The sequence below is a fragment of the Clarias gariepinus genome, chromosome 13, assembly GCF_024256425.1.
Source record: "Clarias gariepinus isolate MV-2021 ecotype Netherlands chromosome 13, CGAR_prim_01v2, whole genome shotgun sequence".
Classification (NCBI taxonomy): Eukaryota; Metazoa; Chordata; class Actinopteri; order Siluriformes; family Clariidae; genus Clarias; species Clarias gariepinus.
In genome coordinates this window covers 10,913,752-10,925,849 of record NC_071112.1, presented here as the reverse complement: position 1 = coordinate 10,925,849, position 12,098 = coordinate 10,913,752, and the positions used below count along the sequence as shown (strand labels likewise).

General features: G+C 37.4%; 1 protein-coding gene across 1 annotated transcript in view; it reads left to right on the top strand.

Moving 5' to 3' along the window:
- The first annotated feature begins 553 nt into the window (after positions 1 to 553).
- kcnh1a (potassium voltage-gated channel, subfamily H (eag-related), member 1a) overlaps positions 554 to 12,098 on the top strand; it is a 54,717-nt gene continuing 43,172 nt past the window's right edge. Inside the window, exons 1-8 of the mRNA XM_053509792.1 lie at positions 554 to 626; positions 2,457 to 2,483; positions 4,028 to 4,151; positions 5,752 to 5,858; positions 6,031 to 6,159; positions 7,225 to 7,343; positions 8,305 to 8,697; positions 11,599 to 12,028. Coding sequence (XP_053365767.1) covers positions 554 to 626; positions 2,457 to 2,483; positions 4,028 to 4,151; positions 5,752 to 5,858; positions 6,031 to 6,159; positions 7,225 to 7,343; positions 8,305 to 8,697; positions 11,599 to 12,028 — 1,402 coding nt within the window. The remainder of the gene's footprint in view (positions 627 to 2,456; positions 2,484 to 4,027; positions 4,152 to 5,751; positions 5,859 to 6,030; positions 6,160 to 7,224; positions 7,344 to 8,304; positions 8,698 to 11,598; positions 12,029 to 12,098) is intronic.

The window sequence follows — 12,098 nt, the reverse complement described above, 5'->3', positions numbered from 1 at the left end:
AGAAAGGGATTTATGTTTTTTTTTTAAAGGAAGTATAAGTTTCTCTCTCTCTCTCTCTCTCTCTCTCTCTCTCTTAAACTTAGTGCCTTACTCCATGTTTAAATTGCCAAAAAACATATCCTGCACAAAGCTGACTAGACACACACACACACACACACACACACACAAACGTTTATGACAACTGGCAAAACTCCCAAAAATCGTTGCTTCAGGGTAAATTTTTATTCACTGCCCAACCTGCCAACATGCAGTGTCATGACAAGTAGATGGCGCTCCAGGTTCGGGTTTAAAATATTAGGCTCTCAGATAGTTGTTGTAATTCTAATACACGCGCGCACCGACGCGCGCGCAGGTGGCGCGAGGAAAGCAGAAGAGGAGGCAGGTGCGCACGGACAGACGGCATTGGAGCCGTTGCTGCGCGCGCTGAGTCTGTCCCATAGATCATCGTTTATTACAAAGACAGAGGAGAAAACAACAAAGGAAAACAGGGAATAAATAAAAACAAAAGAAATAAGCACAGTGGAGAGGGAGAAAGGCGCGGGGGACCGCGGCGATGGCCGGCGGCCGGAGGGGGCTCGTGGCCCCGCAAAACACTTTTCTGGAGAATATAGTGAGGAGATCAAACGGTAAGAAATGCGCGCGCACCTCAGTGGACTCTGTGTAGACGTTTCCATGACATTAGAGATCTACAGACATTATTATAGTTACTACAGTTATGTATTACACTCATACACCTGTGTATATATTATAAGGCTTTTTATTTTACAGCTCACGCTTCTCTAACATTAAAGTGTAAATGATGTCTCAGATTTAACTTTATTTAACAATTTTACAGTAATGTCTTTTATTTCTTTTTTTTTTTGTCTTATAGGTTACATATAAAATAAAGCTATATTGCATTTATAAGAAGATAATTAATTAAATGCTGCAAAGTGGCTTATTGGTTAGCACTGTCGCCTTGCACCTTTAGGGTCCGGGTTCGATTCCCGCCTCAGGGTCTGTGTGCATGGAGTTTTTATGTTCTTCCCTGTGCTTGGTGGGTTTCCTCTGGGTAGTTCGGTTTCACCGACAGCTTAAAGACAAGACGATTATACTAACTGCCTTTTCAAATTGCCCATAGTGTGTGAATGTTGACCAGATGTCCTGCCACAGTCTTAAAAATGTAAATAAATACAATGGCCATGAGGTTTTTAGATGAATGGATGGAATTAGTTTATTACTAAACATTATTTGTTTTACTGAAAGAGACCCATAGTTTTTAAAAATATATTAATTTTCAGCTCATTAAGTGCAGTTATTAAATGGTTATTGTTACACCTAAATAAAATAAATGTTGTTCAAGTTTGCTCATTTGTACAACTTACGGCTCATTGTATCAGCACCTATCACTCATGGATATTTAGTTTACACTAATTTTCTAGTGCATAAGTAATTACATCAGTAATACTAAATTAGTAAAACAACACCCTGTACAAACTAAAACATATAGAATATGTACCATCCTATGGCACATTATTACAGTATGAATAAATACATTTATATATGTGTTGCTACTGTAATAATGTTAATGATCTATTCAGTGTTACTGCCTTTAAAATTAACAAATACATTTAATATCTGCAAAGAATAATAAAAAAATGTTAAAACAGTTCCACTGACTAAACAGTTTTGCTTGTGAGTTTGTACAGCAGATGTGAATTAGTGCCATGCATGTGGTAAAAGGTTTAAATCACTGCTGCCAGCTGCATGGGTTTTACGCTAAATTTGATGACTTAAGTTCTACAATGTTTTCTTTTTTTTTTTTTATTCTAATAGAGTTTTAAATAAAAACAAGAGCAATTTACAATCATTGTATTGTATATTTTAAATTATTATTATTATTATTTATATATTTGAAACCTTGTCCATAGCACATAGATCTCAAACAAACATTTCCGGATGTTATATCAGACTTCTATGGCAATAAAGCTGCAATAAAACAAAAGAAAGCCTCAATACAGTTTATTAATACACAGAGAATGTAGGAGGAGGTTGCAGGTGAAGTTTGTGTGATGAGCTACAGCCTTAATAAATTAGATGATACTTAAATACAATTTTCAGCCAAATCAAAAAGCACATTTCCTGCATCTCCAGGCTTTGTACATAAATTAAACCCATCTCTGTGTCATGAGGGTAAAATATAACTTTTCTCAGAAAATAATATGCCTTAAGCCTAAACTTTTTTTATGAATTTAGCTCTTTTTTTCAGCGATATGTAGCTGCACAGATCTCTGATTAGGTTGCAAGAAAGTTCCTATTTTTTTTCTATTTTTAGCAGTCACAGGTTCACTGTGTTCTTGTAGACTTTTAGCTGACCCTGTAAACATGGCATTTGTTTAGCAGTGTACTATGCAGAGTGTATTTCCAAAAATCCAGAATATGTTGCTTTAACCCTTCTTTTCTGTTTAACTTTTCAGTTTGGACATTATCACATAGACAGACAGGTACAGACCTTATGAAGAAATACGCTTCCTCTTTAATCACTTTTTCACCTCTGCATTCAATGATCTGATGTTCTATACCAATTTCTGTTAATTTACAGAGTTTCACTCATCAATAATATCGTCCTATATATATTATATTCAAAGTTGTTACATCTTCTTATGATGGATGAATGAATCATCGTAAAATAACAAATGTTGGCATGGAACGTTTCTTTTTAGTTTTTCCCTCCATAGTGATGTTTATGTGTGTTGGGGGTGGGGGTTTTGGGGAGGGCTTTGTGGTTTCAGATAAAATAAAAACACATCTGTGTGTGAAGACCATCCCGTTTACACCCCTAGCAAAGTGTTAACATATGTCATGTTACAGATATTCTTGTCACATTATTTTCCAAAAATGTTGCACTTAATTTCATGAACATCCTGACCAGTGTATCTAATATTAAATGTGTACTCTGCATTGTATTATTAGGCACATTGTATAATTTTACACTTTGCTGAAGACACACAAAGTCTATGAAGAGTTGCGTGTTGAAGGGTAAAGAACTATGTCTATTGGCAACATCGGTAACATCGGTAACATTGGTAACATTGGTAACAAATTTCAAAGTCATCAAAAGACTAATATTTGACACTGTACAAAAAAAAAACACAAAACATGAAATTACATGGTTTATCAAGCAGCAAAAACATTTACCTAATGTGTTTTTAAAGAGTAACACTTGTTTATGATCTGGGGTTAATATACAGTAGCACTTTAAGTGTTCTTTGTTCTCTCTGGAGCAGAAATCTACAACATAACTTTAATTTCAAAACTGGTTTCAAGAAAACCCCCTATACAAAGCTAGAACTGGTAAACATCTTAATTATCACAGGAAAATGCTTACTTTAAAAAGATTAGATACATTAGTATAGATTTTTATACAATTTACCCATTTAAAGGTCAATCAATTCATCTACTTATCTATCAAGCCACTGATTTTTTCATCCTGTCCTTCACCTTGTGCACCTTTCCCTTCATGCATCCACCCATGCTACCACCTAGTCACAAATTTATTTAACTCAAATGCTTTCATAAAGACACTCGTCCATGCATTCCTTTATCAGTCCATCCCTCTATCATTGTTTTTAACCACTTATTACCCATAAATCCAATTGTATGTCTATCTGTCTATTCTTGCATCCATCTGTCCATTCATCTATCCATCCTAGTACATTTTCTAAATGACAGCAGCTTTTGTGAGGGAGAACCTTTTATAACAAATAAGTGACATGTATGAAGTTTGCATATTTTTCACAACTGGTTTTATTTGAAAATCTTGTTTAAGATTTATCAAATCTCAGTAATAATCATTATAAATTCCATTAATAGGAATTTAAACCAAAACATTTTCCACATTCAGAAATGGACCTAATGTCAGGAGTAGTATTACCCTAAACTCAGAACAAACTATCAGATGCACAGAAAGACAATAATAAAATTGTTAGAACATATTGGTTAATATGCACCTGGATTTTCTTTCTCGCTTCTGTATTTATTTTCACAGATACAAACTTTGTGCTGGGAAATGCTCAGATCGTGGACTGGCCCATTGTCTACAGTAATGATGGATTCTGCAAGCTGTCTGGATACCACCGGGCTGAGGTCATGCAGAAGAGCAGCACCTGCAGGTAGCAGAATGTGAATGTTCAATCACAGTATCTCTACCAAAACTTTCCTTAATTTACTTAATCCTTATTGTTCAAAAATATATTGTTTGAAACTGGGACCTTCCAACCCCAGACATGATTTAAAAAACTAGAGGTAAGATGACAAAAGATGTGAAAATAAAGTTATAGCTTAATAGGATCTTCCACACTCATTACATTTATTGTAAAGAGACACACATTGGAACAAAGAAAACATCCCTATCCCTTTATTAATCTCATGCTCTTGTACAAACCAGTTCTTTTACACAATGATAGCAATTAACATACTGTGCACCTACTGTGTAAATATGTGCATATCTATTCCGATTAAAATCTAATTTAAAATATTTAAAAACCACAAAGAGTGTGTGACAGAATGCAGAGATCAGAATTTTTGCCAAAGGATTTAGTCCTGATAAAAGACTAAAAGAGCTTAAGTATAAACGCCACACTTCACAAATATAATATAAGTGTTTTACAAGAACAACATCAGGAATAACAATGAGACGTGCAAGGAAACACATCCTCTTCTGGGAACACCAGGACACTGTATTAAAATAAATAAAATATAAGATTCTTATTTATTTTAAAAACATTGTCTTCGTTTCACATTTATACTGTAGTAGTATTGTTCTATGACCACATGCTCTATTTAATTTAAAAGATTTATATCTAGATATAGGAAATAATCTGCGTATAACAAAAAAAAATCTTGTCTGATGAAAAAGGTCTAAAAACAGCTTGTATAATTTTACCTTCTACACCAGACACAAACTCATACCTGGAATCCACCCAGGGCCAGTATCTAAGGGATAAGCAGGAGCAGATTCTGCACCAACAGGTGGTCACCCTGAAGCTAGCCCAGGGGCTATAGGCAACTCTCAATGAGACGTGTACCCGCCATGACCTGGAGACAGTGGTTGCAACACCTCTCGGGGAAAAGAGAGAAAAGCCAGCATCCACCAAGCTAATCCTTCTCCCCATTAGCAGTCTGGTTTTTGAGCATGTGGGTATGGACCTTTTGGGGCCGCCACTAAAGTCGGTCTTGAACAGGTCCTAGTGGATTGTGTCACTCATTACCCAAAAGCAATCCAGTCATCACTTGGGAACTAGGTCTATTTTTCTGCCACATGTGAATTCCAAAGGATCTGTGTACTAACCATGGTACATCCTTTATATCCAAGCTGATGGTGGATTTAAACAACTGTCTCCCACCCATAGATTGAAGGCTTGGTAAGGCAATTTAGCTAAGACCTGAAACAAATGTTGTGGTGTGTAAAAGTAGGGAGAAACTGGGGTGCACCTTTTTTTGCCATTCATAAGTCTCCCCAAGCCTCACGCGTTCTAAGTTCTTGTTAATGCTAGGTGCTCTTGTTGAAGAATTCACAGGGCACAGCACAGCAAAGCACTGCCCTCGTGTACCAGCCTGGCTCCCTGAGCATGCATGCTCAGGGAGCCAGGCTGGTACACGATGGCAGTACACTAAGTGTTTGGAACATAGTATGTGCAATTAACCATTATTGTGTGTAATTTAATTAGCATTTTTTTAGTTACTCATTTTTGCTTGTTGTTTTATTGCTAGTTTTATGTACGGTGAGCTCACAGACAGAGAAACAACGGAGAAGGTGCGATTAACATTCGAGAACTACGAGATAAACTCATTTGAGATCCTAATGTACAAAAAGAATAGTGAGTACCAAGGCGCACACATGCACACGCACACACACACACACACTTGATTTTTTTTAATGCCATCATGAATGTGCAAGATTCTGAAAAATGTATACATTTAAATAACTTAAAAAATATCATCATTGCTTAATCTTTATTGCTGTAATTGATGTGTGTCTGTGTTTTTCAGGAACACCAGTGTGGTTCTTTGTGAAAATCGCTCCCATACGGAATGAACAGGAGAAGGTGGTTCTTTTTCTGTGCACTTTTAATGACATCACAGCCTTTAAACAGCCCATTGAAGATGAATCCTATAAAGGTGCATGTGGCCATAAAATCTTTAACATGTGTTATTATGATATACTTTGTATACTGTAGTCAGTGAATAATACTGTATCTAGTGAAGTCATGAAACCCCAGAATGCATTGCAGTAAGCTTAGTATCTGAAGATGGTGACAGAATGGTGTAAAGTGTTCAGTGCTGGGGTGAAAATAGTCAGTGATGTGCTGTACTGTGGAGAGAGCAGCTGCCTGCCAAAACACACATTCAAGCTCCAGTCACAGAAGCACTTTCAGCAAAAAAGCACAAATGATAAAAAGTATGTTTATTTGATTTTTGGCATATTTGTCACACTTAAATGTTTGAGACCATCAAAAATGGTTTAATATTAACCAAAGATAACCCAGGTCGATACAAAATGCTGTTTGAAAATGATGATTTCATTTATTAAGAGAAAAAAGTCCAAACTTACGTGGCTTTGTGTAAAAAAGTAATTTAATCAAAAAAAAGAAATAAAAATCAGAAAGAGTTGATTACGTATTCGCAGCACTATAAGTCATTCTGAATCCCCTCTGAACTGTCTGTGTTGTGTTTCAGTCTTTTTCATGTTTTGTTGACATGAGTGTGAGCTTCGACCAACATGCTGACAGGTTCATATCTCACTTCAACGCTTGGTTCCTGGACAATGCGAGCTACAAAGCTAACTAGTTTCTAACACAAGGATGAATCACAAATTAGTCTCTAACCCCTAATCAGTGGCACTACTTGGAGTGTGGAACAAGGGATTTCACACACTACACTGTGCACTAGCTTTTCATTTAATGCTATTTTGGGATTTAACCCTGGAACAATAAATTAGCTGAGCCTATTCTAAAACAGTATGATGTGAGTAGGTACATGTAGAGAAACTCAGGACTGTCCACACCCTCCATTGTTTACTCTCCACACATTTTTGGCTATATAGTACCAGTAAGAATTAAAAACTTATTTTACCCCTGGTACAGTGCTGTATTATGAGTGATGTGGCATGTCCTTTGTAGATTGATGATAGTGAGACATTTCTGATGGGTTTGAATCCTACGTACTTTTTGTCTCTGTATGTAGGTTGGGGTAAATTTGCACGCCTAACCAGAGCTCTGACCAGCAGTCGAGGCGTCCTCCAGCAGCTCCAGCCCACAGTCCACAAAGGAGAAAATGTTCATAAACACTCGCGTCTGACTGAGGTACAAATCCTACATAAGGTTATCTGGTCCAGTTGTATGGCATGTCACTTTGTACAGTTTCTGACTATAATTCACCTGTTACTCTGTTTAAAGTACAGTACACTCCGATTTTTATTATTGCTACACTCCCTTTAAAGCCGGCTTCAAGGCACAACCCCTTGTTTGGGAAACAGGTCCGTGCCTCCTCATGCCTCCACCTTCCTCATGACTACTGTACATAAAAATAATGAACAGCTTTGAAATGCTGGTCAAAAATCTCATTATTTGTTTACTGCTGGACACACTGGACCCACTATGGTTTTTACACCATCCATATCACAATATAGATTATGGCATCACACACCTCCTACACACAGCTTTGAGCCATCTGGACACCAGGAGAAGAAATTAAGTTAAAATGCCCTCCGTTGACTACATTTAGCATTTAACACCTTAAATACCTCCATACATACCATTCATACATCCCTCCATACATACCACCAAGCTGGAGAACTTGGGCTGTCTTATGCCGGTGGATCTCCAACTTCTTAATTGGCAAAATACAAGCAATTGAATCTTCTTACTGTTGTGGCCAGGAAGGTTTGCTTCCACTTCCACAGGTGTGACCTTGGACTAATCCTTTGGATGATTAACACAACACCAAAAACATCCCCTACGCTACTGATAATCTGTTCCATCCTTTTTGGTGTTGCTTGAGAAAATAATATCAAGGAAGATTAATGCCACAACTATTTCTACAAATGAGTGTTGTATGGGATATGAGTCCGTATGAGTGTAATGCATCATATATATTATAGCGAGGTGTTGTAGTTTCCTAAATGTAATAATAGTTTTCTGTGTTATTCTTATAAACGCTCTGGATAAGGGCACCTGCTAAAACCTGTAATTGTAAATGTCAGTAACTATACACCTGACAATCTGTGTGGAGCCTATTAAATTTGTTCCTTCACCACGTGTCTAGGTGTTGCAGCTCGGCTCAGAAATCCTGCCTCAATATAAACAGGAGACGCCAAAGACCCCACCACACATCATCCTACACTACTGCGCCTTCAAGACCACATGGGACTGGGTGATCCTTATACTCACCTTCTACACAGCCATCATGGTCCCCTACAATGTCTCGTTCAAGACCAAGCAGAACAACGTGGCGTGGCTAGTGGTGGACAGCGTAGTGGACGTTATCTTCCTGGTGGACATTGTCCTCAACTTCCACACAACATTCGTAGGACCAGCTGGTGAGGTCATCTCTGACCCCAAGCTGATACGCATGAACTACTTGAAGACGTGGTTCGTCATTGACCTGCTCTCCTGCCTCCCCTATGATGTCATCAATGCCTTTGAGAACGTTGATGAGGTCAGTGCTTAATTTATATTTGACATGGTTTCAAAAAATCTGAATGTATATAGTATTTAGCAAAAGAAATGTTGGTTTTGTCCTGTTCCAACTACATTAGCAGAGGACAGATTACTTACAGCTTACCCTGATCAAAAAGCCAGATAAAGCAAAGCAACAATACTAGCACAAGGATAATGTTAAATAAATATTGACATTGTGCCACCTGTGAAATAATCAAATCCTCATCAGTCTTAAAACTGACAAGTACAAAGGGCATGACTTTCTTACTTTGAGATTGATTACTGAATGTAATCCACTGGACCTTCCATTTCATTAAGCACTGACATTAAGATTAATTGATGCTTCAACAGGTTAGTTGCAATAAATCATACTAACATCTTCCTCTAAAGTTAATAAGAGAATGTAAGGAACTGAAATGTGAAGGAGTTAAAATGCCCTCCGAAGGAGTATTATGGATTAAGATTATACACTCTACCGCACACTATGCACAGTAGCTGTCTATGGCAGTATTGTTAATTATTTATAACTAGTTAAAACTTTTTTTTGCATTTTTAAACACAACACCTTCATGTACAGGTTTCAGTTTTACTTATAATGACTTTTTCATGCTTCTCTTTGTACATCCCTGTTTTTATTCTCATTTGCCCGTGTTTGTGTTTTGGGGAAACAAATATTGGTCTTTGACTATAAATGTCATTTAACCCTTATGTTCTGTTTGGGGCGCTGCGACCCTAGAGCTTCCTTACCAGCTACAGTAAAAACATAATGAACATTGTTTTATCCGCTTGATAATTCATGACTTTTTCTAATTATGTGGAATCTGCTCAACCGATGCTCTGTACAATAATTTATACATATAGTAACTTCTTTTAGGGTCTCAGAGAACCCAGAGATAAAATATAAATTAATGTAAAAGATTTTTAGTAAATTTAGATTCTGTCTGGTGTTCAGGGTAAAGCTGAATTTTTCTGCACACATACATATAAACACAGACTACATTATTGAAATTTTTGGTATATACTTGTATATTTGGGAGAAAAAAAATCATTTTGAATTCAATGCATTTTTATTATTATTGATTTTATTTTATTATTATTTGTTAAAAATGCACATTGGGGTCTTTGGGACCATGAACAACAAGGCAGTAAGGTCAATGCAACAGAACACAAAGGCTATGTAGACTTTTCTTTTTCAATGGCAATGGCAAGTCTATGGCATGATTCCTAGTGAAAGCAGAATGAACCAACTGCTCTTCTTCCTCTCATCAAGTACGATCAACTACTGTATCTATTTATAGGAAATTAATAAAACACTGTAAATGATTCAACCATACACCGGACCATGTGCAGTAAAATGCTTTGCAAAACAAAAAAAAATTAACAAAAAGAATCTAAATGTGATCAGTGCAGGAAATCGGCAGCCAGTCTTGTGGTGCTGCTGGGGCTCAAACCCAGAACCTTCTGTATGTAAAGCTGGTGTGATTACACTACAAATGATATTGGTTCACCTAAAACCAGATTATACATTATTAAGCTTAAAGCGTTTGCCCAATTAAAAATACAAAAATAATAATTTTTCCAAATCCAAAATCACAAATGAAGTTGAGTAGAGACATACACTGATTGTGGGCTTTAAACAGACTCCGTACACGCTTGTACACTCCTTATTTATGTTCTTTAAATCTGCATTACACAAGAATCAAATGCAGATCAAATAAAAATGGAGATTTATACTCTCTTCACTCTAATTATTCACATAACAGCATGGATTATTTAATAATAGAGGCGATGGCTATATGTTCGGGTCGACATCGCAAGGTGAAGTTAAAAGTAAAGCAACAATGTCTGTGAGGCCCTCTAGTGGCTGCAGTACAATATTTAACTGTGTCTTAATAGTGCTCTGTTGTTTTTGCACTTCTGGACACATCTACTGGGCTTGCTTTGGACCCAAGGTCTTAACTGCACAGATATTAGTTCGAATTCTAACAAGCTACCAATAGCCCTTTCATTTCCCTAAAAGGCTTTAAAACACAGTGGGGACGATTAGCACCAAGTTATCCGTCCTTTCGTATGTTCTAAAATTCCATATTCCATTATCCATAACAAAGAATTATGTGTGTATTAATTTTTTAATCATCCTAGTTATTTTGTTGGCTGTTAAAGCAAATTAATCTTTCAGCTTTCAGCCTGAAGTGTTCTTAAAACAGTTTCAGAAAGTAAGAGACATTTTTAGTCCAGAACCATCTTGTCTGGGACTCAGTACGCATCCATACTTGTTATTTTTACACATTTTACATGCAGTTTGGCTACACACATTTGGCAACAAGCAGCTTGTACTGATAAATAAAAAAAAATGCTGGGTTATGAACACATTGCACAACATTACATCTTACTAGCTACTGCCTGTTCAGTATCAGAAAGCCTTGTACACACGCACAACCACATATGCACACACTCACGCACACACTCTGTTATTCAGGAGCTATTTAAATGTGTTGTCAGCAGCCGGCTTGGCAAACTTCAGTGTGTATTTTTAAATCTGAAATATGTACACAACAACAAACAATGCAGGTTTATTTCAAGGAACACACATGCACACATAATACAACAAAGAACCCTTAGATCTGCATGGAAGGCATAGATAGATACAGATAGATACAATCATGGGAAAAGAAAATACACCCTTCAGCAATTCTGAATTTTTTTATCTATAATAAATAAGCCCATAATTTATTCTTCCTGTCCTCTGTCTTCTCTCTTTCTTTCTCAAATCTCTGTCTCTTCTCCTCAATGTTTTTCTTGCTTACTTTCAGCTTTGTGTTTGTCTTAGTGTCTCTGCACGTCACTTTGCCTCTCAGTTTTTATGTCTCTTCTTTTTGTCTCTCTGTCTGCCTTTTAGGGCATCAGCAGTTTGTTCAGCTCTCTGAAGGTGGTGCGTCTGCTACGTCTGGGCCGAGTGGCACGTAAACTGGATCACTATATTGAGTATGGTGCTGCCGTGCTCGTGCTCTTGGTGTGTGTGTTCGGGCTCGCTGCCCACTGGCTGGCGTGTATCTGGTACAGTATCGGAGACTACGAAATCATTGATGAGGAGACAAATGTGGCACGTAAAGACAGTTGGCTGTACATGCTGGGAGAGACGGCAGGCACACCGTACCGCTTTAATGCCACGGGCACAGGTAGGTGGGAGGGTGGCCCCAGCAAGGACTCAGTCTACATCACCTCACTGTACTTCACCATGACCAGTCTGACCAGCATTGGCTTCGGCAACATTGCCCCCACCACTGATGGAGAGAAGATCTTTGCTGTGGCTATGATGATGATTGGATGTGAGTAATAAAGAGAGTCGCATTTTCATCTACTTATTAACTATGTTTTCTGCTCTTTGACATGCTCATG